The sequence below is a fragment of the Nerophis ophidion genome, linkage group LG27 (assembly GCF_033978795.1).
Source record: "Nerophis ophidion isolate RoL-2023_Sa linkage group LG27, RoL_Noph_v1.0, whole genome shotgun sequence".
NCBI lineage: Eukaryota > Metazoa > Chordata > Actinopteri > Syngnathiformes > Syngnathidae > Nerophis > Nerophis ophidion.
In genome coordinates this window covers 5720186-5748113 of record NC_084637.1, presented here as the reverse complement: position 1 = coordinate 5748113, position 27928 = coordinate 5720186, and the positions used below count along the sequence as shown (strand labels likewise).

The window sequence follows — 27928 nt, the reverse complement described above, 5'->3', positions numbered from 1 at the left end:
TATATACATACCTATACTGTATATACCTTTATATACATACATACATACATATATACCTGTACTGGCTCACCTGCACTGGCTTCCTGTGCACTTAAGATGTGACTTTAAGGTTTTACTACTTACGTATAAAATACTACACGGTCTAGCTCCATCCTATCTTGCCGATTGTATTGTCCCATATGTCCCGGCAAGAAATCTGCCTTCAAAGGACTCCGGCTTATTAGTGATTCCCAAAGCCCAAAAAAAGTCTGCGGGCTATAGAGCGTTTTCCGTTCGGGCTCCAGTACTCTGGAATGCCCTCCCGGTAACAGTTCGAGATGCCACCTCAGTAGAAGCATTTAAGTCTCACCTTAAAACTCATTTGTATACTCTAGCCTTTAAATAGACTCCCTTTTTTAGACCAGTTGATCTGCCGTTTCTTTTCTTTTTCTCCTATGTCCCACTCTCCCTTGTGGAGGGGGTCCGGTCCGATCCGGTGGTCATGTACTGCTTGCCTGTGTATCGGCTGGGGACATCTCTGCGCTGCTGATCCGCCTCCGCTTGGGATGGTTTCCTGCTGGCTCCGCTGTGAACGGGACTCTCGCTGCTGTGTTGGATCCGTTTTGGACTGGACTCTCGCGACTGTGTTGGATCCATTATGGATTGAACTTTCACAGTATCATGTTAGACCCGCTCGACATCCATTGCTTTCCTCTTCTCCAAGGTTCTCATAGTCATCATTGTCACCGACGTCCCACTGGGTGTGAGTTTTCCTTGCCCTTATGTGGGCCTACCGAGGATGTCGTAGTGGTTTTTGCAGCCCTTTGAGACACTAGTGATTTAGGGCTATATAAGTAAACATTGATTGATTGATTGATTGTCCCTGACAGTTTGGCCATGTTTTAGTTTTTCCTCTGCGTTTGTCTTTGTTTCCTGTCAGCGCTCTTATTTTGTCCGTTTCCTGTATGTCTCCCTGAGTGCTGTGTCTCCCCAGCTGTGGCTGATTGGCACCTGGCCACACCTGGTGTCAATCAGTCAGATACTATTTAAACCTGCCTCTCCCTCCAGTCAGGACTGAATTATTGTCACCACTACCTGTCAATCTCATTAATACTTATCGTTGTAGCTGTGTCTACTTTTATTCACTCTGCTCATGTCATAGTTCCTTCGTGTCATGGTAAGTGTTTTTGTTTCTAGTCCATAGTTAGCCTTTGCGCTAGTTTTCATTCATAGCCAAGTTCGAGCCTTTTGTTTGTACCCTTTTGTTTGTTCTTGTTTTAGTGTTAAATTAAATCATGTCTACCTGTTTGTCTCCTAGAGTGCTGTGTCTCCCCAGCTGTGGCTGACTGGCACCTGGCCACACCTGGTGTCAATCAGCCAGTTAGTATTTTAAAGCTGCCTTCCCCTCCAGTCAGGGCTGGATTATTGTCACCACTACCTGTCAATCTCATTAATACTTATCGTTGTAGCTGTGTCTACTTTTATTCACTCTGCTCATGTCATAGTTCCTTCGTGTCAGGTAAGTGTTTTTGTTTCTAGTCCATATTTAGCCTTTGTGCTAGTTTTCATTCATAGCCAAGTTTGAGCCTTTTGTTTGTACCCTTTTGTTTGTTCTTGTTTTAGTGTTAAATTAGATCATGTTTACCTGTTTGTCTCCTAGAGTGCTGTGTCTCCCCAGCTGTGGCTGATTGGCACATGGCCACACCTGGTGTCAATCAGCCAGATACTATTTTAAAGCTGCCTTCCCCTCCAGTCAGGGCTGGATTATTGTCACCACTACCTGTCAATGTCATTAATACTTATCGTTGTCGCTGTGTCTACTTCTGTTCACTCTGCTCATGTCATAGTTCCTTCGTGTCATGGTAAGTGTTTTTGTTTCTAGTCCATAGTTAGCCTTTGTGCTAGTTTTCATTCATAGCCAAGTTTGAGCCTTTTGTTTGTACCCTTTTGTTTGTTCTTGTTTTAGTGTTAAATTAAATCATGTTTACCTGTTTGTCTCCTAGAGTGCTGTGTCTCCCCAGCTGTGGCTGACTGGCACCTGGCCACACCTGGTGTCAATCAGCCAGGTACTATTTAAAGCTGCCTTTCCCTCCAGTCAGGGCTGGATTATTGTCACCACTACCTGTCAATGTCATTAATGCTTGTTGTAGAACCTTTAGCTGTTTTCGGCGTTTGGTCTTTTTGTTGCTAGTTCCTGTTTGCTGGATCCTGTTTGGCTGTTCCTACTTCCTGGTTTGTGTTTTTTCATTTTTTTAAATGAAATCATGTTTACCTATTCAATGCTTCCATCATCTCTGCATATTGGGGTTTGTCAACTACAACTTGTGACAATAAGTTGCTTCTGGTAGCCATCTTTTGAGTTGTTGACCACTCCTCTTGACAAAATTGGTGCAGTTCGGCTAAATTTGTTGGTTTTCCGACATGGACAGCATTGTCCACACGTTTAAGTCAGGACTTGGTGAAGGCCATTCTAAAACCTTCATTCTAGCCGGATTTAGCCATTCCTTTACCACTTTCGACGTGTGTTTGGGGTCATTGTCCTGTTGGAACACCCAACTGCGCCCAAGACCCAACCTCCGAGCTGATGATTTTAGCTTGTCCTGAAGAATTTGGAGATTATCCTCCTTTTAAATTGTCCCATTTACCAGTTCCATTGGCAGCAAAACAGGCCCAGGGTATAATACTACCACCACCATGCTCGACGGTAGGTATGGTGTTCCTGGCATTAAAGGCCTTACCTTTTCTCCTCCAAACATATTGCTGGGTATTCTGGCCAAAACAGCTCTTTTTGTTTCATCTGACCACATTTTCCTCCAGAAGGTGTTATCTTTATCACACATTTTCAGTCGACCCAAAATAAATTCATAAAAGAACCAAACTTCATGAAAGTTTTTTGTGACCAACAAGTATGTGCTCCAATCACAAAAAAGACTACAATTGTGTTTGTCTTTGTTTCCTGTCAGCGCTCTTATTTTGTCCGTTTCCTGTTTGTCTCCCTGAGTGCTGTGTCTCCCCAGCTGTGGCTGACTGGCACCTGGCCACACCTGGTGTCAATCAGCCAGTTAGTATTTTAAAGCTGCCTTCCCCTCCAGTCAGGGCTGGATTATTGTCACCACTACCTGTCAATGTCATTAATGCGTGTCGTAGAACTTGTAGCTTTTTGCAGCGTGCTGTCTTTTTGTTGCTAGTTCCTGTTTGCTGGATCCTGTTTTCCAGTTTGGCTGTTCCTACTTCCTGGTTTGTGTTTTTTCATTTTTTTAAATGAAATCATGTTTACCTATTCAATGCCTGCCCCCATCTCTGCATATTGGGGTTTGTCAACAACAACTTGTGACAATAAGTTGCTTCTGGTAGCCATCTTTTGAGTTGTAGACCACTCCTCTTGACAAAATTGGTGCAGTTCGGCTAAATTTACTGGAAAACTCAAGACAACCATGACATTTTGTTCTTTACAACTTGTTGATATGTATCTTATCAACTTTAAAGTTTGAAAAAAAAGACAGAAATATACGTTTATTTTTAAGAGAATTACACCAGTGCAACAGCCCTTAAGTTGTCTCTTTTTGGTGGAACTTCACCCACTCAGGGTGTGTCTTGTGTGCCTCTGCGGAGAAGCCTGACCAAAATTAGTGGCCTGCTTTTGTCCGTCTGGTCCACCAGCCCACATCATTACAGCAGAGGAGCTGGAGAAACTACTCATTGGGTGCCGACCTCGCACGGAAATAGACCAGCCGCCCTTTGCCTTCTCCAATCAGCACTCAGTCGGTCGGGGGGGACGTTTTTGAAGGTCGAATCCCACATTTTTGACATTCAGATTCATCAAAGTTCGGTTGGTAGAGTGGCCGTTCCAGCAACTTGAGCGTTCCGGGTTCGATCCCCGCTTCCGCCATCCTCGTTACTGCCGTTGTGTCCTCGGGCAAGACACTTTCACCCAAGTGCTATGTAAAAGTGCTTTGAGTCACTAGAGAAAAGCGCTATATAAGCGCTATATAAATATAATTCACTTCACTTTACAGACGATAAAAATGCGACCTCCCTGCTTGGTATTCAGCATCAAGTGTCGGAATTGGGGGTTAGATCACCAAAAATGATTCCAGGGCGGGGCCACCGCTGCTGCTCACTGCTCCCCTCACCTCCCGGGGGGGTGGAACAAGTGGATGGGTCAATTGCAGAGGGTAATTTCACCACACCTAGTGTGTATGTGTGTGTGACTATCAGTGGGGATGGCGTGGCAAGGTTGGGTGAGTGACCGTGCCAGCAACTTCAGGGTTCCGGGTTCAATCCCCGCTTCCGTCATCCTCGTCACTGCCGTTGTGTCCTTGGGTAAGACACTTTCCCCCACATGCTCCCGATGCCACCCACACTGGCTTAAATGTAACTTACATAATGGGTTTCACTATGTAAAAGCGCTTTTAGTCACTAGAGAAAAGCGCTATACAAATATAATTCACTTCACTTTACAGACTCACATGTCTAACTCTGCATCCGAGTCATACCAAAGACTATAAAAATGTGACCTCCCTGCTTGGTATTCAGCATCAAGTGTCGGAATTGGGGGTTAAATCACCAAAAATGATTCCAGGGCGGGGCCACCGCTGCTGCTCACTGCTCCCCTCACCTCACAGGGGGGGTGGAACAAGGGGATGGGTCAATTGCAGAGGGTAATTTCACCACACCTTGTGTGTGTGTGTGTGTGTGTGTGACTATCAATGGGGATGGCGTGGCGCAGTTGGGTGAGTGGCAGTGCCAGCAATTTCAGGGTTCCGGGTTCAATCCCCGCTTCCGCCATCCTCGTCACTGCCGTTGTGTCCTTGGGCAAGACACTTTACCCACCTGCTCCCAGTGCCACCCACACTGGCTTAAATGTAACTTAGATATCGGGTTTCCCTATGTAAAAGCGCTTTGAGTCACTAGAGAAAAGCGCTATATAAATATAATTCACTTCACTTTACAGACTCACATGTCTAACTCTGCATGCGAGTCATACCAAAGACTATAAAAATGCGACCTCCCTGCTTGGCATTCAGCATCAAGTGTCGGAATTGGGGGTTAAAACACCGAAAATTTTTCCAGGGCGGGGCCACCGCTGCTGCTCACTGCTCCCCTCACCTCACAGGGGGGTGGAACAAGTGGATGGGTCAATTGCAGAGGGTAATTTCACCATACCTAGTGTGTGTGTGTGTGTGTGTGACTATCAGTGGGGATGGCGTGGAAAGGTTGGGAGAGTGGCTGTGCCAGCAATTTCAGGGTTTTGGGTTCGATCCCCGCTTCTGCCGTCTTAGTCACTGCCGTTGTGTCCTTGGGCAAGACACTTTACCCACCTGCTTCCCGTGCCACCCACACTGGCTTAAACGTAACTTAGATAATTGGTTTCACTATGTAAAAGCGCTTTGAGTCACTAGAGAAAAGCGCTATATAAATATAATTTACTATGTCTAACGCTGCATCCGAGTCATACCAAAGACTATAAAAATGCGACCTCCCTGCTTGGCATTCAGCATCAAGTGTCGGAATTGGGGGTTAAAACACCAAAAATGATTCCCGGGCGGGGCCACCGCTGCTGCTCACTGCTCCCCTCACCTCCCAGGGGGGGTAGAACATGGGAATGGGTCAAATGCAGAGGGTAATTTCACCACACCTAGTGTGTGTGTGTGTGTGTGTGTGACTATCAGTGGGGATGGCGTGGCGCGGTGGAAAGAGTGGCCGTGCCAGCAAACTGAGGGTTCCTGGTTCAATCCCCACCTTCTACCAATTTTGCCCCGTCCATCGTGCCCTTGAGCAAGACACTTCACCCTTGCTCCTGATGGGTCGTGGTTAGGGCCTCAGTGTGTGAATGGGTGAATGTGGACTGGAAATAGTATCAAAGCATAACCCATTTACTTTAACTTTGAAAAATGCAAACATGACAAAAATATAAGGAGAAGACAACCTTTTATCTCAGCCTCTACATGTCGTGTGAAGTGAATTATATTTATATAGCACTTTTCTCTAGTGACTCAAAGCGCTTTTACATAGTGAAACCCGATATCTAAGTTACATTTAAACCAGTGTGGGTAGCACTGGGAGCAGGTGGGTAAAGTGTCTTGCCCAAGGACACAGCGGCAGCGACGAGGTGAGCAGAAGCGGGGATCGAACCCGGAACCCTCAAATGGCCACTCTGCCAACCGAGCTATATCGCCCCATTGTGTACTATACCGGGTCCAAACAAGAAGAAGGCGAGTTACTCACCGCTCTTGGCGTCTTCCTGGCAGGAGACGGTATTCACCCGAGTGAGGGCGATGGCGGCCAGGAGCACAGTAATCCAGGGGCCCATGTCTGCACGCGGGGCGATGCAGGGACCTCACACACACTCACACACACCAGGCCAAGACTGAGCTACAGCATCCAGCCCGAAAGATCCAAGTATCCCTGAGTGCGGTGGGATCCTGGATGAGCTGAACTCATTCTCCTCCTCCTCCTCCTCCTCCCTCCTCCCGCCTCCGCCTTCATCATTCCTTCATCCAGCCTCCCCGGCAGACGCCACCCGAGTCTTTGAAAGACGTGGATAATTAAAGGCGGCATGAAAATGTGGAGCAACTGCAAATTTTAAAAGATGGAAAGTACACACACGCAAAAAAAAAACTACCAGTAATGTATGGCGCGTGACCCTTAACCTTGGTTTTGGCTGAAGATGAAGTGCATCACCATTTTTTTTAGGAGTGTACAAACATGCTTACTGTAAAGTACAGTACTTGACGTATGCAGGGCCGAACCCCACCCTAATTGCTTAAAGTATGTTTTTATGATGTTGAAATTGTATTTTTGCACATGAAAAATATTAACATTAAAACGTATTTCCCATGATTAAAGTTAAAGTTAAAATACCATAAACGCCTCAGTATGACCCGAGAGGAGCTGGATGTAGTGGCAGGGGAGAGGGGAGTGTGGGCTCCTCTGCTTAGGCTGCTGCCCCCGCAACCCGACCTCGGAAAAGCGGAAAAAGACGGATTGATGGTTGAAGTTGAATTGACAAAATAATGGTATTATAGTATTGTTATAGTATTATAAAAATGATGATGTACTTATCATAAATATTTATAGTACAGTGCAAGGGTCACAAAAATTTTGGACTTGGGGCGGCATTGGGTTAAAAAAAATTGGCTGGCGGCCGGTTTTTGTGTGTGTAGTTGAGATAGGCGCCAGCGCCCCCCGCGACCCCAAAAGGGAATAAGCGGTAGAAAATGAATGGATGGATATATGTGTGTATATATATATATATATATATATATATATATATGTGTGTATAAATATATATGTGTGTGTGTGTGTGTATATATATATGTATGTATGTATATAATATATATATATATATATATATATATATATATATATATATATATATATATATACACACACACACATATAGTGTATGTGTGTGTGGCCTGGGAACGCCTCGGGATCCCCGGGGAAGAGCTAGACGAAGTGGCTGTGGAGAGGAAAGTCTGGGCTTCCCTGCTTAGGCTGCTTCCCCCGCCACCCGACTTCGGATAAGCAGAAGAAAATGGATGGATGGATGGATGGAAAAATTTTATATTTTATGAATTATAATATATGTAATATTATTATTATACGTATATTGTATTGTATATATTATTGTAATATATATTACGATATATTCAGTTTATTTTTCTGTTTATCAAAATTAATTTAATTTTATTCATTATTTTAATAAACTATAAAAAATGTGTAACTTGTAAATATGTTATATTTTATGAATTATAATTTCACATCGTATATTATATATTTTTGGATATATTTGTATGTATTAAAGATTGTTTAATTTTATTGATTATTTAAATAAATATAAAAACACTGTGTAAATTGGCAATATTTTATATTTTATTAATTATATGTCACATCTTGTGTTATATATTTTGTATATATTTATATTTATTAAAGTTAATTTAATTGTAGTCATTATTTCAATGAATAGTAAAAAAAATTGTGTACATTGTAAATATTAAATTTTTTATGAATTATATTTTCACATCTTATATTATACATTTTGGACATATTTGTATGTATTAAAGTTTGTTTCATTTTATTAATTATTTTAATACATTATAAAACAATTGTGTATACTGTAAATATTTTACTTTTATGAATTGTATTTTCACATCCTATATATTTTGGAAATATCTTTATGTTTAAATTTAATCTTATTCAGTATATGAATAAATATAAAAACATTGTGTAAATTGGTAATATTTTATATTTTATGAATAACATTTTCTCATCATATATTTTTTTGTATACATTTATAATTATTACATTTAGTTTAATTGTATTCACTATTTAAACACATTTTTTACAAAATTGTCTGTCCATCCATCTGCTTGTCCGGAAGATGGATGGATGGATGGATGGATGGATTTGATGGCATTTTGGATTAATGCTGTAACATAGCAAAATGTGGATGAAGTGATCGGCTGTGAACATTTTCCTGATGCACTGTTTGATTTTTTGAATTTTGTATTACAAAATAAATAAGAAAATTACAAAATTGTTCCCCAAAAATGAAAAAAGTATAGATACAATTTATAATGGCTATCATTCTTCTTGGGGCCACAATTGGAAGTAAAGGCCTGGGACCAGGCTGGGGGCAAAACCGAGTAGACCAGGTCATCAGATTTGTGCCGCATATTGTCCAACAGACACACACATTCCGACTCGTGATGTTTGAAATGCTCTAAATTAAACGATAAAGTTGTATCACGTCGACATGAAAGACTCACTTTTTCAAACAGGAAGTCTATTTCTGAACGCGCAGTCAAAAGTCAGGAGCAGAACCACAGGGAGGGCAAGGCGGCCCTCATGCATGAACACACCAGAAGACGAAAATATCCAAGCTGTAGAACATGGACAGATGTAGAAAAGTTGGAAGAAAGGGTTATAGTATTGTGAAATCCCAAAAAAGGACACATATATGCGTGCCAAGGCCGTGAAAATTGGCCAATGATACCCGAACTTTCTTTATAAATAATATATTTATTTAAATAAAGCATTTTTTTTTTTGCAATGTTGGCGCTAGGAGATTTCCAAATGGGACCACATGAAGTCATAAAAATGGGGTCCCTAAGTAAACTTTTGGGGTCCCGCTTTTTTGTAAGAGTTTTGAAAAAATAAATAATAAACGTAAGCATTGTGCTGTTATATCTCACATTCTATATTGTGTTTTGGAAAAAGGTTGTCAAAAACGTTACTTAATTCATAAAAAAAAAAGTGTATTCATATATAGCTCGGTTGGTAGAGTGGCCGTGCCAGCAACTTGAGGGTTGCAGGTTCGATTCCCACTTGTGCCATCCTAGTTACTGCCGTTGTGTCCTTGGGCAAGACACTTTACCCACCTGCTCCCAGTGCCACCCACACTGGTTTAAATGTAACTTAGATAATGGGTGTCACTATGTAAAGCGCTTTGAGTCACTTGAGAAAAGCGCTATATAAATATAATTCACTTCACTTCACTTTCCTTCATGGATCTACATTTACCGCTGCTGATAGTTTTTTATATGTGTCAGGCTTTGTCCATGACAGTGTGGCCATGTTTTAGTTTTTCCTGTCTGTTTCCTGTCAGCGCTCTTATTTTGTCTGTTTCCTGTTTTTTTTCCCCCCTGAGCGCTGTTTCCTCTCAGCTGCGGCTGATTGGCACCTGGCCACACCTGGTGTCAATCAGCCCGCTCCTATTTGAATGCTAGCGCTGGATAATTGTCGTTCCTGTCGTGTCACTGTCTTTTTCTACTTGTCATTCCTAGTGGTCGTGTCGTTGCAGCGTAGCGGTAAGCTATATTTGGTAGCTTTTTTGTAGCTTACTGTCTTTTGTTCCCTGCTTCCAGTTTTGTTTGTTCACAGCCAAGTTTGTTTTCCGCCTCGTGCGCGCTTTTTGTTTGTACCCTTTTGGTTTGTTCTTGTTTTAGTGTTTAAATTCAAGTATGTTTTCTTACACAATGCCTGCCTCCTTCTCTGCATCTTGGGGTTCGTCACAAACTAACTCTGACACTGTTTTTATTTTATAAGTCGTAGGTGTATTTATTTCAGTATAAAAGTGTAAAAAGTGTTTTGCTTGGGTCATGAAATGATGATGATGGTGTGCCAGGGCATACATACATTTTATATTTAATGCTTAAATCTCTGGAGTTTACATCAACTTCCGATTTATCCTTGATTTCAAAATGTTTTATTTTTTTAATGGTTTTTTTTTTTCTTTTTTTTTTCCCCCGCCCTTTTTTTTGTTAAACAAAACTATGTTTTTAATAGTAAACACACAAAATATGCAAAATTTTCCACCAAAAATATTTTTCAAAGTGGAATATTTGATGTGACAAAACCTTGGATGGGTCAATAATTCATAATAAAATTGATTTTGATTCAATATTATGTTTTGAGCAATGACAGTTTGAAAGAAAAAAAACAGCTAAATTACTTTTCACCTTTAAGCTTTTTTTTTCACTTTTGTTATGTTTTTGTTTATTTTATTAGTATTTTTAGAATGTGCCGTGGGCCTTTAAAACATTAGCAAATGGCTTCCGGGACACACTTTTGACACCCCTCCTATAGCTAATAAAAAATGAAATCTGATAAATCTATGGATAAAAAGCAGAACCTGGCGATGCACGCACGTTTATCATAACTCTCTCACTCTCTCTGTCTCTGCCCCGCCCTCACGGATGTTGCTGCGTGCGCACACCTTCACAATTTGTTTTGTTTTTAACCCCTTCTTAACCTTGAATGTACATTAAAAATACACGCTACCCTAACTCAAAATTTGAGGCATTTAAGAAACTCCACCCGGACAGCCCAGCAAAAGAGGACATGTCAGTGTAGTTCAGGGGTCAGCATCCCTCGGCTCTCGATCCACATGCTGCTCTTTAGTGCCACCCTAGTGGCTCCTTGGAGTATTTCCCCAATTTTTTTTTAACGTATTTATGTTTTTTGTTTTAGTATGTTTTTTGTTTAAGGACAAACATGACACAAAATTTCCGAATTGTTAGAAAGCCCACTGTTTAATATTTTTTGTGTGTATTTGGTGAACATTCTTTAATCCTACTAATTTCGGCGGTTCTTGAACTCACCTTAGTATGTCTCATTTTGTCAACCGAATGTTTTATACTGTGCGTGAATGCACAATGGTGCGCTTTGTTGATGTTATTGGCTTGCTATTTAGGCATATTTGGTCAGTGCATGACTGCAAGCTAATCATTGCTAACATGCTATTTAAGCTAGCTGTATGTACATATTGCATCATTATGCCTCATTTGTAGCTATATTTGAGCTCATTTAATATCCTTTACTTTTATCCTCTGTATAAAATTTAATTTTGCATGTCTCATGACACATTATCTGTATTTAATATTGGCTGCATTTCAGAGAGTTGTTTGTGTGACATGTTGTTCCAGACCACAGCAAACATTACCGAGCTTGCCAATTGTTTTTATTAATTTACTAAAAGAAGACAGCTTGCTGTTTCTTTTAACTTGAACACACACATCTATACCTTTTTGGACATTAAAAGCCAGTAATTTTCAGGAATTATCTCACCTTTTGAGTAGCCTCTGATTTACTAATGGTTTCTAATGTTGTAAAAATATGTAGAAAAATTATTACATTTCAACATTTCTGTCAATGAAGACACATAGCCATTTTGATAGTAGGCTAATATAGCTAATATAGACACTTACGTCATGTGTTGCCTTCTTTATAAGACTTCTTTATGGTTTTTCATTTTTTGCGGCTCCAGACAAATTTGTTTTTTGTATTTTTGGTCCAATATGGCTCTTTCAACGTTTTTTGGTTCCCGACCCGTGGTCTAGTTAAAGCAGGGGTGTCCAAACTTTTTCCACTGAGGGCCCCAGACTGAAAAATCAGAGCAAGCGGGGGCCATTTTCATAATTTTTATTTTAAAAACCAATACAATATATGTATAAAAAATATACATTTAGCCCTCCACTCAGTTATGATCCCGTCGACCCCAAAGGGTTTTGGTCCAAAAATTTTTTTTCAAATGTGTCATTATTCAGTATTATATTTTTTATTAATATGCAAGTTTTAAATCTCTAGATCAACATTAGAAAAAAAAATGGAAAAATTACAAAATATGCAATATTTTCACCCAATAACTTTTTTCAGTGGAATATTTGAGATTATATAATAATTGGAGCCTTAATTTTGCATTTTGATTCATTATTATTTTTTGAGCAATGACACTTAAAAACAAATCACACTAAAATAATTGGGGATCCAAAAGTGTCCTACTTATTAAAGTGTTAAAAAATACATTTAGCATTTTTTTACTGTTTACTTTTAGCACAATAATATCAAGATCAACTTCAGAAGCATCAGTCAATTTTAAGTTGTATTGTTGTTTTGTCACACCTATGGATCATGTTTTGTTTTGTCATGTTATGTTTTTGATTTTGGACATTCAGTCACGTTTTGCACTTCCTGGTTTTGTTTGTTTCCATGCCAACGTATTAGTTCCCACCTTCTCACGCCCCTGCCCTGTTCCTGATTATCACTGCCAGTATTTAAGTAATTTTCTTTCTGTTCATCACTCTGGGATCTTCTCTCATGCGCACGCACCCTACCCATGCTGCACCTCCTTCATGTCCTTGTCAGTAGTTCCATGCCGTGTAAGTTTTTGTATTCATGCCATTGTGCTAGTTTTGTTTTGTTTGTATATAGTCATGCCATTGTGCTGTTTTGTTTTAAGTATAGTATAGATTTTTATCCGCCACAGAGTGCGTTCTTAGTTTGCCTTTTTGTAGTTTGTTTGTTTATTTAATAAATATCATGTACTTACATTCATGCCTGACTAGTCCCACATCATCCTTGCATCGAGGAAGCACAAACATCCACAGTCCAAGCTTGAGATGTTTATGTTTTGTTTGATTGTTTTAGGCCAGGGGTAGGGAACCCATGGCTCTAGAGCCAGATGTGGCTCTTTTGATGACTGCATGTGGCTCTCAGATAATTATATTTATATAGCACTTTTCTCTAGTGACTCAAAGCGCTTTACAAAGTGACACCCAATATCTAAGTTCCATTTAAACCAGTGTGGGTGGCACTGGGGGCAGGTGTGTAAAGTGTCTTGCCCAAGGACACAACGGCAGTGACTAGGACGGTGGAAGCGGGACTCGAACCCGGAACCCTCAGGTTGCTAGCAAGGCCACTCGACCAACCGAGCTATGCCAAGTAACCGTGTAATACGCTTCCGTATCAGTAGGTGGCAGTCGGTAGCTAATTGCTTTGTAGATGTGGGAAACAGCGGGAGGCAGAGTGCAGGTAAAAAGGTGTCTAATGCTTAAACCAGGGGTAGGGAACCTATGGCTCTCAGATAAATCTTAGCTGACATTGCTTAACATGATAAGTAATGAATAATTCCGCTGGTAATCACAGTGTCAAAAATAACGTTTAAATTACAAAACATTCTCATGCATTTTAATCCAACCATCCGTTTTCTACCGCACCTGTTCAAGAAGTCGCATTAAAGGTAAGAAGTATTATATGTATTATTGGTTAACTTTTATAATAACAATGTTGTTGAAAAGAATAAGAGACTTATTATACTCTACAAATGTTGGTCATACTTAAAAATGCACAAATTTAGTTGTATTCAGTGTTGAAAAATGTTATATGGCTCTTACGGAAATATTTTGTGAAATATTTGGCTTTCATGGCTCTCTCAGCCAAAAAGGTTCCCGACCCCTGTTTTAGGCCCTTCTTTGAAAAAAAACAGCTGTTTTTTTTTATATATATCGAGATGCCACCTCAGTAGAAGCATTTAAGTCTCACCTTAAAACTCATTTGTATACTCTAGCCTTTAAATAGACTCCCTTTTTCGACCAGTTGATCTGCCGTTTCTTTTCTTTTTCTCCTATGTCCCACTCTCCCTTGTGGAGGGGGTCCGGTCCGATCCGGTGGCCATGTACTGCTCGCCTGTGTATCGGCTGGGGACATCTCTGCGCTGCTGATCTGCCTCCGCTTGGGATGGTTTCCTGCTGGCTCCGCTGTGAACGGGACTCTCGCTGCTGTGTTGGATCCGCTTTGGACTGGACTCTCGCGACTGTGTTGGATCCATTATGGATTTAACTTTCACAGTATCATGTTAGACCCGCTCGAGATCCATTGCTTTCCTCCTCTCCAAGGTTCTCATAGTCATCATTGTCACCGACGTCCCACTGGGTGTGAGTTTTCCTTGCCCTTATGTGGGCCTACCGAGGATGTCGTAGTGGTTTGTGCAGCCCTTTGAGACACTAGTGATTTAGGGCTATATAAGTAAACATTGAATGTGAGTGTGAATGTTGTCTGTTTATCCGTGTTGGCCCTGTGATGAGGTGGCGACTTGTCCAGGGTGTACCCTGGACAATCCGCCCGATTGTAGCTGAGATAGGCGCCAGCGCCCCCCCGCGACCCCAAAAGGGAATAAGCGGTAGAAAATGGATGGATGGATGATTGATTGATTTATTGCAAAACACAAAATATGCAACATTTTCCCCCAAAAATATCCCAAAGTGGACTATTTAATGTGACTTAATCAAAGCTTTGAACAGGTCGATAATTCAAAATGACATTGATTTTGATTCATTATTACGTTTTAAAGAAAAAAACAGCCTGCATGGCAGCTTTGTGTTATAAGAATAAGCATTGCAACAATTTTGTGTTCAATCATCAATCAATGTTTATTTATATAGCCCCAAATCACAAATGTCTCAAAGGACTGCACAAATCATTACGACTACAACATCCTCGGAAGAACCCACAAAAAGGCAAGGAAAACTCACACCCAGTGGGCAGGGAGAATTCACATTCAGTGGGACGCCAGCGACAATGCTGACTATGAGAAACCTTGGAGAGGACCTCAGATGTGGGCAACCCCCCCCCCCCCTCTAGGGGACCGAAAGCAATGGATGTCGAGCGGGTCCAACATGATACTGTGAAAGTTCACAGTGTTACATTTCACCTGTTTGCTGTTTTATACCACTTTTGATGTTTTTAATTATTTTTCAATTGTATTCTTAAAATGTGCCGTAGGGCCGTTAAAAAATGACCCGCGGGCCGCACTTTGGACACCCCTGAGTTAAAGGGACATATGTGTGTGTGCTTCTTCTACAAGACACAGTTGTTGAATGGTAACCTGCATTATATGTCATGTGACAGGAAGCTGCAGCCTATCAGGTGACACATATCGCCTTACAAACTCTCTGCATTATTAATCGGTCGAAATGCATAAAGGGACACAAAGCCTTTCTTTATCCGGCGTCCTTTAAAAATGTTTGCATCGGCCACCAAGAACTTTGTGAAGCAGGTGGGCGACACGGGGAGGCTGATCCCCGTCCCGAGCCTGAGCGAGGCCGACCGCTACCAGCCCCTCAGCCTGGTCACCAGGAAGCGAAAGAAGCGTTTCTGGAAGAAGAAGAAATACGCGTCCACGGCGTTCTCCCTCAAAGACATCCTGGTTGGGGAGAAAGAGATTACAGCAGGTACGGCGAGCATGAAGGGTCCATAATTCCGTCATTAGTTAGTCTTTGTTTGCTGCAGGCGTGTCTTCTTATCAGCTGCTCAACTACGAGGACAAATCGGATGTGGCCCTCAACGGGCGACTCGGGAACCACCTCATGAACGACGTGGGCTTCAACGTCAGCGGCTCGGACTCGGTGGCCGTCAAGGCTTCTTTCGGCATCGTGACCAAGCACGAGCTGGAGGTGCCCACTTTGCTGCGGGAACTCAGCGCCAGGTAGTGACCATCAGGTTTAATGCTGTGTCAGCAAATATACTCGGTGGCATCCAAACTCATACTTGCCAACCCTCCCGGAATTTTCCCGAAATTCAGCACCTCTCCCGAAAACCTACCGGGACAAATTTTCTCCCGAAAATCTCCCGAAATTCAAGCGGAGCTGGAGGCTACGCCCCCTCCAGCTCCACGCGGACCCGAGTGACGTGTCGGCAGCCTGTTTTCACGTCCGCTTTCCCGCGATATAAACAGCGTCCCTGCCCAAAGACGTTATAACTGCAGAATGATCGAGGGCGAGTTTCTTATGTGGGTTTATTGTTAGGCGGTCTTATTAACGACAACACACAACAACAGCAGTCACGTTTTCGTCTACCGTAAAGCAGTTCGTCTGCCGTAAACAGCAATGTTGTGACACTCTTAAACAGGACAATACTGCCATCTACTGTACATGCATATGTGACAATAACATCTACGGCTTTTAGAGAGGTGGTTCTCAACCTTTTTTTCAGAAATGTACCACCTGTGAACATTTTTTGGATTCAAGTACCCCCTAATCAGAGCAAAGCATTTTTGGTTGGAAAAAAAAAGATAAAGAAGTAAAATACAGCAAATATACTCGGTGGCATCCAAACTCATACTTGCCAACCCTCCCGGAATTTTCCCGAAATTCAGCACCTCTCCCGAAAACCTACCGGGACACATTTTCTCCCGAAATTCAAGCGGAGCTGGAGGCTACGCCCCCTCCAGCTCCACGCGGACCCGAGTGACGTGTCGACAGCCTGTTTTTACGTCCGCTTTCCCACGATATAAACAGAGTCCCTGCCCAAAGACGTTATAACTGCAGAATGATCGAGGGCGAGTTCTTGGTTTCTTATGTGGGTTTATTGTTAGGCAGTCTTATTAACGACAACACACAACAACAGCAGTCACGTTTTCGTCTACCGTAAAGCAGTTCGTCTGCCATAAACAGCAATGTTGTGACACTCTTAAGCAGGACAATACTGCCATCTACTGTACATGCATATGTGACAATAACATCTACGGCTTTTAGAGAGGTGGTTCTCAACCTTTTTTTCAGAAATGTACCACCTGTGAACATTTTTTGTATTCAAGCACCCCCTAATCAGAGCAAAGTATTTTTGGTTTGAAAAAAAAAAGATAAAGAAGTAAAATACAGCACTATGTCATCATTTTGTGATTTATTGAATTGTATGACAGTGCAAAATGTTGCTCATTTGTGGTGGTCTTTCTTGAACTATTTGGAAAAAATATTTAAAAATAACTACAAAGTTTTTGAGAAATAAACAAGTGATTCAAATATAAATAACGATTTCTACACATACTACGATGAAGTGCGACTTGTCCAGGGCGTACACCGCCTTCCGCCCGATTGTAGCTGAGATAGGCACCAACGCCCCCCGCGATCCCAAAGGGAATAAGCGGTAGAAAGATGGATGGATGGATAGCTGTAAGTCTACTCCTCCCCTCTTAACCACGCCCCCCACCCCTACCTTTTAAAATGGGAGGTCTCAAGGTTGGCAAGTATGTCCAAATTTGAACCACAGACTGTTAAAAGAAGGGCTGCAGGGCCCACCATGATTTTTGTATTTTTTTAAAAAGGGGTTGAAAAATGTGCTGAGGTCAAACAAGAAGTTTAACTTATAATGGATTATCAATCAGAAATTAATATTTAAATAACAATTACATATGTTTTATTAATATGTATATATATATATATATATATATATATATACAGTGGGGCAAAAAAGTATTTAGTCAGCCACCGATTGTGCAAGTTCTCCCACTTCAAATGATGACAGAGGTCTGTAATTTTCATCATAGGTACACTTCAACTGTGAGAGACGGAATAGGAAAACAAAATCCAGGAATTCACATTGTAGGAATTTTAAAGAATTTATTTGTAAATTATGGTGGAAAATAAGTATTTGGTCAACCATTCAAAGCTCTCACTGATGGAAGGAGGTTTTGGCTCAAAATCTCACGATACATGGCCCCATTCATTCTTTCCTTAACACGGATCAATCGTCCTGTCCCCTTAGCAGAAAAACAGCCCCAAAGCATGATGTTTCCACCCCCATGCTTCACAGTAGGTATGGTGTTCTTGGGATGCAACTCAGTATTCTTCTTCCTCCAAACATGACGAGTTGAGTTTATACCGAAATGGATACATGGATGATACAGCAGAGGATTGGTATGAACTCAACTTGTTGAGTGACGTGACGAGTGACACTTCCCCTGTCATCATTTTCAAAATGGAGGAGGCTGATTTCAATACCGGTAATTTGAAATTGCATAAAGGGAATAAGATTAAGAGCTATTCAGTAGGATTTAAGGTCCAAGCTTACATCACACTCAAATTTTTACTGCGTACCTTTGGTAAGTGCCGGAGTGAGAAGAGGTTTTAAAATAAATAGCGCATGCTTACTTTTACCGCATACCTTTGGTAAGCGCCGGAGTGAGAAGAGGTTTTAAATTAATTTGCTTCCCGGCGGCAATTCAAGGAAATACCGTATATATATATATATATATATATATATGTTATGTTATAATTGCATAGTATACATTATATATATTATAATTGCATAGTATATATAATAATGTCCATAATTGTGTGACATATATGTGTGTGTACATATGTATATATGTATGTGTGTGTGAATTCAAAAGTATTTTATATAGACAATATATAGCAGCAACCACTGAATTGAATTATATTATATATATTATTGTATTATATATTGTATATATATATATTGTATATGTATGGGGGTGGGACCTAATATGTTGACTTCTTCCCACTCCCTTTTGAGCCAATCTTGACATCTACAAAAGATTAGTCGCATATAATGTTTTCAATGTAGGTGTAAAAATAATGTATCTATATATATATATCTATATATATATATATAGGGACGGCGTGGCGCAGTGGAAGAGTGGCCGTGCGCAACCCGAGGGTCCCTGGTTCAATTCCAACCTCGTCATGTCCGTTGTGTCCTGAGCAAGACACTTCACCCTTGCTCCTGATGGGTGCTGGTTAGCGCCTTGCATGGCAGCTCCCTCCATCAGTGTGTGAATGTGTGTGTGAATGGGTAAATGTGGAAGTAGTGTCAAAGCGCTTTGAGTACCTTGAAGGTAGAAAAGCGCTAAACAAGTACAACCCATTTATCATTTATTTATTTATTTATTTTGTATTTTAGGTCATTCTCTTGTTTTGTTTGCATGGCTCAAAATAAACCATTCATTCATTCATCCCTTGGATATTTTTCATACGGAAAACAAGTCCGGACATATAATACTGCATATGCATTTTGTAAAACATACAGACCAAAACTGTAATTTGATAAATAGTTAATTATCAGTGAATAATTGGGACATTTTCAGTTAAGAATGTATTTTTTTAATAAAATATTAAAATATATAAACGTATTTTCCCTCAGTATTTTACATTTAAACGTTTTTAAATATATATTTAAGTTTAATGCTGTAATAGACAATATGTATTCCTTGCCCATACTTCAAAGATTGCTGTAGTTTGAACAAAATATCCTGATTATTATTTTCCAGACAAATCCTTTATTGCCCCCAAACCGTAACATAAGACACATAAATGACCTTTGACCTCTGACCTATTTGTGACATAGGGAATGTGAGAAGAGGTCTTTCCTGAATAAATGATCAGGTTACTCTACACCGACACCCTCAGTGTCAATAACACCACCAAAAACAAACCAAACCACCTGTGTTTCAGGAAAGCGGACCTGGACCACTGCCTTGTCCGCCAGTCCAGAGAAAGTGGGCGGGGCGTCCTGTGCGTCGTCATGGAGAGCATCCGCACCACCCGCCAGTGCTCGCTGACGGTCCACGCCGGCATGAGGCGTACCACCATGAGGGTAAAGAGCTGTCATTGGCATCTAGGGACCGCAGAACACTAGAATTAAAAAGAAACAATTCAATCAACACAAATCAAGTCGATGAAATTGCATTGAATTGACCCATCATGTCTGCCATAAGTTAACGGAATTCAACTTTCTTGCAGTTTCAGATCGACGATGGCAGGAACCCAAAAGGCCGAGACAAGGCCATCGTCATCCCCGCTCACACCACCATCGCCTTCAGCATCTGCGAGCTGCTGGTCCGACTCGACGGGCGACTCGGTATGTCATGGGTGTCAAACTCTGGCCCGCGGGCCAGATTTGGCCCGCCTAGTAATTTAATTTGGCCCTCGAGGCAATATCTAATTAACATTACAGCTGGCCCGCCGTTAGATTAGATTAGATCAGGGGTGCCCACACTTTTTCTGCAGGCGAGCTACTTTTCAATTGACCAACTCGAGGGGATCTACCTCATTTATATATATCATTTATATTTATTTATTTATGAAAGAGACATTTTTGTAAACAAGTTAAATGTGTTTCATGATAATACAAGCATGTGTAACACATATAGATGTCTTTCTTTCACAAAGACAAGAATATAAGTTGGTGTATTACCTGATTCTGATGACTTGCATTGATTGGAATCAGACAGTAATGATGATAACGCCCACATTTTCAAATGGAGGAGAAAAAAAGTTGTCCTTTCTGTACAATACCACATGAAAGGGGTTGTTTTTCGGCATCTCATTCATCCAGCTTCCATACACTTTACAAGAAAAACATTGGCGGCAAATTCCGTAGCTTGCTTGATTGACATTCACGGCACCCGAGGGTCTTGTGAGATGACACTGGCTGCTGCCAGTTCATTATTATGAAAAAATGACAGAGAGGAAGGCGAGAAACACTTTTTATTTCAACAGACTTTCGCGCCATCCCTTCCGTCAAAACTCTAAAGGCCGACTGCACATTTCCTATCTTCACAATAAAAGCCCTGCTTGATGCTGCCTGCGCTAACTAAATAAGAGTCTCGGAAAGCTGGCGTGCACAAGTGATGTGCACGCCAGCTTTCTGAGGGATCGCTTGTGCACGCCAGTTTTCCGAGACTCTGTATTTAGTTAGCGCAGGCAGCATGAAGCAGGGCTTTTATTGTGAAGATAGGAAATGTGCAGTCGGCCTTTAGAGTTTTGACGGAAGGTACGGCGCGAGAGTCTGTTGAAATAAAAAGTGTTTCTCGCCTTCCTCTCGGTCATTTTTTCATAATAATGATCTTGCAGCAGCCAGCGTCATCTCACAAGACCCTCCGGTACCGTGAATGTCATTTAAGTGACGTCTTGGTGAAGATTGATGATCACTAATTTTTAGGTCTATTTTTTTAAAAAGCCTGGCTGGAGATCGACTGACACACCCCCCGCGGTCGACTGGTAGCTCGCGATCGACGTAATGGGCACCCCTGCTCTACAACCTGTCGTCACGTCCGCATTTCCTCCATACAAACAGCGTGCAGGCCCACACACATAAGTGAATGCATGGTATACTTGGTCAATAGCCATACAGGTCACACCAGGGGTCGGGAACCTTTTTGACTGAGAGAGCCATTTAAGTCAAATATTTTAAAATGTATTTCCGTGAGAGCCATATAATATTTTTTTAACACTGAATACAACTAAATGCGTGCATTTTTAAGTACGACCAATATTTTTAAAGTATAATAAGTCTGTTGTTCTTTTTGATAACCCTGGTTTTCTGAAGCTAACCAATAATAAATAAAAAACTTCTTACCATGAATACTTCTTACCATGAATGGGACTTCTAGAAAACGGATGGATGGATTAATATGCGTGAGAATGTTTTATATTTTGAACGTTATTTTTAACACTGTGAATGCAGCCGAACGGGACAGGCGGTAGAAAATGGATGGATGGATGGATTACCAGCGGAATTATTCATTACTTATCATGTTAAGCAATATCAGCTAAGATTGATTCGAGAGCCAGGTGCAGTCATCAAAAGAGCCACATCTGGCTCAAGAGCCGTAGGTTCCCTACCCCCTGGGTCACACTGAGGGAGGCCCTATAAACAACTTTAACACTGTTACTAATGTGCGCCACACTGTGAACTCACACCAAACAAGAATGACAAACACATTTCGGGAGAACATCTGCACCGTAACATAACATAAACACAACAGAACAAATACCCAGAACCCCTTGCAGCACTAACTCTTTCGGGACGCTACAATATATATTTACCTCAGAAAGCTGCAAATAGAAGAGGCATTAAATTTGTATTTAAATTTTATTTGATATGCCAGATGAGGTGGTTCGGGCATCTGGTCAGGATGCCACCCGAACGCCTCCCGAGGGAGGTGTTTAGGGCACGTCCAACCGGTAGGAGGCCACGGGGAAGACCCAGGACACGTTGGGAAGACTATGTCTCCCGCCTGGCCTGGGAACGCCTCGGGATCCCCCGGGAAGAGCTAGAAGAAGTGGCTGGGGAGAGGGAAGTCTGGGCTTCCCTGCTTAGGCTGCTGCCCCCGCGACCCGACCTCGGATAAGCGGAAGAAGATGGATGGATGGATGGATTGATATGCCATTGATATTTTTTAACTATTATTATTATTATTTGAAACTCGATTTTGCATGTCACTATAAAGTTATATAAGCCTTGCTTGTTTAATATTTAATGCAAAACTTGTTTGGGTCCCTATTAAAAGGTTAATTTGTTCAACCTTGGCCCGCGGCTTTGTTCAGTTTTACATTTTGGCCCACTCTGTATTTGAGTTTGACACCCCTGCGGTGTGCAATCCCGTCGAATGAATACGCGATGCATGTCAGAAATTAAAAAAAAAAAAAAGGCTGAGCGCCAATGAGGCGGCTGATGACAGGTTGGCATTTACAAGGCCAGACATGAAAAGATGTGTGGTTAACGCCAGAGGCCCTGATTTTTACCTTTCATTAAAAATGAAATACGGTTTAAAGCTTTTCTGCTCAAATTACACGTTGTGTCGCTTTAAGGAAAAGGTGTTTGTTTTTTTCCAACGCATACAGAACAATTAAAGGTTGCAAGGGTTACTACATTTTGTACATCAAAGACTCTCCGATGTTGCTCAATATACATGTTAATATATCTGAACCGAACATCCATATTTTAGCTTTGTGTTTCAATCAATCAATCATCCATCCATCCATCCATTTTCTACCGCTTATTCCCTTTTCACAAATGTCTCAAAGGACTGTACAAACCATTACGACTACAACATCCTCGGAAGAACCCACAAAAGGGCAAGGAAAACTCACACCCAGTGGGCAGGGAGAATTCACATCCAGTGGGACGCCAGTGACAATGCTGACTATGAGAAACCTTGGAGAGGACCTCAGATGTGGGCAACCCCCCCCCTCTAGGGGACCGAAAGCAATGGATGTCGAGCGGGTCTAACATGATACTGTGAAAGTTCAATCCAAAGTGGATCCAACACAGCCGCAAGAGTTCAGTTCAAAGCGGATCCAAGACAGCAGCGAGAGTCCCGTCCACAGGAAACCATCCCAAGTGGAGGCGGATCAGCAGCGTAGAGATGTCCCCAACCGATACACAGGCGAGCGGTCCATCCTGGTTCTCGACTCTGGACAGCCAGTACTTCATCCATGGTCATCGGACCGGACCCCCTCCACAAGGGAGGGGGGGACATAGGAGAAAAAAGAAAAGAAGCGGCAGATCAACTGGTCTAAAAAGGAGGTCTATTTAAAGGCTAGAGTATACAGATGAGTTTTAAGGTGAGACTTAAATGCTTCTACTGAGGTAGCATCTCGAACTGTTACCGGGAGGGCATTCCAGAGTACTGGAGCCCGAACGGAAAACGCTCTATAGCCCGCAGACTTTTTTTGGGGCTTTAGGAATCACTAATAAGCCGGAGTCTTTTGAACGCAGATTTCAACTGACAAAGCCAAAAACTGACCTTACGTTAGCTACAACAAAATAACACAAACTAATGTGATGTATTGTCCTTTATTTACGTTTAATTCTACTCTCAAACACTACTAAAATAGTTGGGGAAAGACAGAAAGTTTCTCAGTTTCTCAAACAAATCAAATTTTACAAAGTGATCGCTGTAGACACAATCATGGGCCGATTGTATGCCACAGGATGATGAAAGTGGTATTTTTAAGAGCCATTGAGTGAGAGGCGGGATGGCATGGCGTAGTGGGTAGAGCGGCCGCGCCGGCGACCTGAGGGTTGCGGGTTCGCTCCCCGCCTATTGACATCAAATCGCTGCTGTTGTGTCCTTGAGCAGGACAGTTCACCCTTGCCCCCGGTGCTGCTCACACTGGTGAATGAATGATGAATGAACGATAGTCGCAAACTGGTAGCTACGCTTCCGTCAGTCTACCCCAGGGCAGCTTTGGCTACAGATGTAGCTTACCACCACCAGTTGTGAATGAATGATGGGTGAGCGCTTTGAGTATCTAATAATAGAATAAGCGCAATATAAATCTAATCCATTATTAATATTATTATTAGCCATTTCCTTTAACGTCAAAGGAAATGGCCACTTGACTGCCCTGCACAGAGTCCTGACCTGAACCCAATCGAACAACTTTGGGATGAAATAGAACAGAGACCGAGAGCCAGGCCTTCTCCACCAACATCAGTGTGTGACCTTACGTTAGCTACCACAAAAGAACACAAACTAATGTGATGTATTGTCCTTTATTTACGTTTAATTCTACTCTCAAACACTACTAAAATAGTTGGGGAAAGACAGAAAGTTTCTCAGTTTCTCAAACAAATCAAATTTTACAAAGTGATCGCTGTAGACACAATCATGGGCCGATTGTATGCCACAGGATGATGAAAGTGGTATTTTTAAGAGCCATTGAGTGAGAGGCGGGATGGCATGGCGTAGTGGGTAGAGCGGCCGTGCCAGAGACCTGAGGGTTGCGGGTTCTCTCTCCGCCTATTGACATCAAATCGCTGCCGTTGTGTCCTTGAGCAGGACAGTTCACCCTTGCCCCCGGTGCTGCTCACACTGGTGAATGAATGATGAATGAATGATAGGTGGTGGTCGGTGGGGCCGTAGGCGCAAACTGGTAGCTGCGCTTCCGTCAGTCTACCCCAGGGCAGCTGTGGCTACAGATGTAGCTTACCACCACCAGGTGTGAATGAATGATGGGTGAGCGCTTTGAGTATCTAATAATAGAAAAAGCGCAATATAAATCTAATCCATTATTAATATTACTATTAGCCATTTCCTTTGACGTCAAAGGAAATGGCCACTTGACTGCCCTGCACAGAGTCCTGACCTGAACCCGATAGAACACTTTTTTGGGATGAATTAGAACAGAGACTGAGAGCCAGGCCTTCTCCACCAACATCAGTGTTTGACCTCCCCAATGCGCTTTTGGAAGAACGGTCGTACAATTCCTATAAACACACTCGGCAACCTTGTGGACAGCCTTCCCAGAAGAAGAGTTGAAGCTGCAATAGCTGCAAAAGGTGGACCGACTGTCACGGCGCGGATTCGAACCCGCTTCCCTCCTGCCTGCCCCTCGGACTGCCTTGTTCCTTCGCTCTCGATAACACTTGGTAACACACACATCAGTTAATCTACACACATAGTCACACACATACGCACTTGGGTTTGACACACTCGATTTCCTTGGGTTAGCCTGTTTGTCTGTATTGTTTATTATTATTATTATTATACATATATAATAAATTATTGGACATTACTTCACACCCTAGTGTCTGTTTACGTCATCTCCCTTTAGAAAACCACAACACCGACATCATATTGAACCCTATGGGTTAGGAATGGGATTTCAAGTTCATATGTAAGTCAAGGCAGGTGGCCAAATACTTTTGGCAATATTAGGTAGGTAGGAGGACTCGTTTGTTACATTAATAAAAGTTATTTTGCCATGTCAGATATCTGTGTAGCACCGGGGTCTCGAGGTGGATTCGAACGAGAGCAGATGAGGGAGCAGCTGGACGGTTTCATCGGCCACTTCTCCATGGGACGACTGCGCCGCTTCCTGTCCGGCATCATCTACGGCAACCCCTTCAGAGCAGGTGCGGTATGGAAACATTCACTTACCAACTCCTTGGTTACGTCTCCGATGCTCCGTTTTGCAGACGACAGCACATTCGAGGAGCTCACCCACTCCGACACCTACATGGACGACACGGCGACTGACTACTACGAGAAAGCCGCCAGCATGACGGACGTCTCCACGGCCTACCTGAGGGAAAGCGCCCACCCCCGCGTCAACCTCCTCAAACACAACATCCCCAAGGGGCCGTGTGCTCTGTGTGGCATGGGCAACCAAAAGAGAGAAACTGTCTACGGCTGCGTAGAATGTTCTTTTGGTAGTCAAAAGTATGTGCGACTGCATGTGGTGCCCTGCTTTGACCTCTGGCATAAAACACTTAAGTGAAAAATATGTTCATGGTGATACAATTTTAAGCAAAATATCTGTGCTCTCGTGCAAAATTAAAGTCAATCGCTTTCAATTTATAACCATCCGCTGCACATTTTCCTGGAGTATATTTAACATTGGACTGTCCTGCAGGTTGAATTTCAGGACCAGTCATAGACAATTTAGAGTGAAAAGCTCATTTTATTCTCACTCGCGTACAAAACATTCTAACATGGCTTGTTTCCCTGGCTTCGAGACTCTCCCGTACGACAGTGTGGCGAAGGCACAACAAAATCCCTTCTTGTCTCTCATTTCAATCAATCAATCAATCAATGTTTACTTATATAGCCCTAAATCACTAGTGTCTCAAAGGGCTGCACAAACCACTACGACATCCTCGGTAGGCCCACATAAGGGCAAGGAAAACTCACACCCAGTGGGACATCGGTGACAATGATGACTATGAGAACATGATACTGTGATACTGATGACTATGAGAACATATGAGAACATGATACTGTGAAAGATCAATCCATAATGGATCCAACACAGTCGCGAGAGTCCAGTCCAAAGCGGATCCAACACAGCAGCGAGAGTCCCGTTCACAGCGGAGCCAGTAGGAAACCATCCCAAGCGGAGGCGGATCAGCAGCGCAGAGATGTCCCCAGCCGATACACAGGCGAGCAGTACATGGCCACCGGATCGGACCGGACTCCCTCCACAAAGGAGAGTGGGACATAGAAGAAAAAGAAGAGAAACGGCAGATCAACTGGTCTAAAAAGGGAGTCTATTTAACACACAACTGTTGTTGTTGACTTTGGACAAGCGACTGCACAGCATGAAGGCCGCGGAATAGAGACACACGGCAGGCTTACACACACATATGTGGACGGGACTCTCGCTGCTGTCTTGGATCCGCTTTGAACTGAACTCTCGCGGCTGTGTTGGAGCCACTATGGATTGAACTTTCACAGTATCCTGTTAGACCCGCTCGACATCCATTGCTTTCGGTCCCCTAGAGGGGGGGGGGGGGGGTTGCCCACATCTGAGGTCCTCTCCAAGGTTTCTCATAGTCAGCATTGTCACTGGCGTCCCACTGGATGTGAATTCTCCCTGCCCACTGGGTGTGAGTTTTCCTTGCCCTTTTGTGGGTTCTTCCGAGGATGTTGTAGTCGTAATGATTTGTGCAGTCCTTTGAGACATTTGTGATTTGGGGCTATATAAATAAACATTGATTGATTGATTGATATGCATCCACAAAAAATATACGCCACACACACATACATACCCAACCCCTGTCCAACGCCCTTGACGCGAATCCCTTTGGGGTGATGGACGGCTGGGCAGGGCCTGAAGAGCTGCAGCCCGCCACCGTATCCCCCACTCCCTCCCTTCTGTTGCAAGTCTTGAGATGTATGTTGTAATATATATATGTGCTTTGTTATGGAGGTTTTTTCCCAATCCAGACTGGGCCCCCTTAGGAGCCCAGTCTAGATTGTATTTTTTTACTCATCCTCCTCCAGTGTTTTACCTTTTCCCATCTTTTACGGGGCCCCTTGTGGCGACCCATCAGCATTCCTGTTCTGTAACCCTTTACACAGTTTTTTTTTGTATAATCTTGATTGTGTTTGTGCTAAAAAAACAACAACGTTTTTTTGTACTTGTGCAACAACAATAAAGACATACCTACCTACCTACCTACCTATTTCCATCACTGAAAAAAATATATATATATATTTGTTTACACAAATTTTATTTTGAAACACAAAAGCTTAACTTGTTTTACAAAGCAATATTATTGTCGAAGAGCAATAACTAGATGCACGAAAAGGTTTTATTTTCATTCATATTACAAAAATAAAAAGTATTAGTCA

The 27928-nt window shown here is 42.2% G+C and overlaps 2 protein-coding genes across 2 annotated transcripts in view; one reads left to right on the top strand and one right to left on the bottom strand.

The window, feature by feature from the left end:
• Nucleotides 1-6414, bottom strand: part of LOC133544495 (collagen alpha-1(II) chain-like) — a 59152-nt gene extending 52738 nt beyond the window's left edge. Inside the window, exon 1 of the mRNA XM_061889881.1 lies at nucleotides 6208-6414. Coding sequence (XP_061745865.1) covers nucleotides 6208-6292 — 85 coding nt within the window. The 5' untranslated portion in view covers nucleotides 6293-6414. The remainder of the gene's footprint in view (nucleotides 1-6207) is intronic.
• Nucleotides 6415-15283: 8869 nt separating this feature from the next.
• On the top strand, nucleotides 15284-26487 carry pjvk (pejvakin). The gene is made up of 6 exons (XM_061889419.1): nucleotides 15284-15494; nucleotides 15553-15748; nucleotides 19515-19656; nucleotides 19803-19920; nucleotides 25564-25707; nucleotides 25771-26487. The coding sequence occupies exons 1-6, from the start codon at nucleotides 15284-15286 to the stop codon at nucleotides 26070-26072; spliced, it is 1113 nt and encodes a 370-aa protein (XP_061745403.1). The 3' UTR covers nucleotides 26073-26487.
• The last annotated feature ends 1441 nt before the right edge of the window (nucleotides 26488-27928 follow it).

Bases quoted from the DNA above. Each gene is read 5' to 3' on its own strand.
- pjvk (XM_061889419.1), top strand. From the start codon at position 15,284: ATGTTTGCATCGGCCACCAAGAACTTTGTGAAGCAGGTGGGCGACACG. The intron at 19,657-19,802 runs GTAAAGAGCTGT...ACTTTCTTGCAG, and splicing joins TGAGGCGTACCACCATGAGG to TTTCAGATCGACGATGGCAG. The intron at 25,708-25,770 runs GTGCGGTATGGA...TCCGTTTTGCAG, and splicing joins CGGCAACCCCTTCAGAGCAG to ACGACAGCACATTCGAGGAG.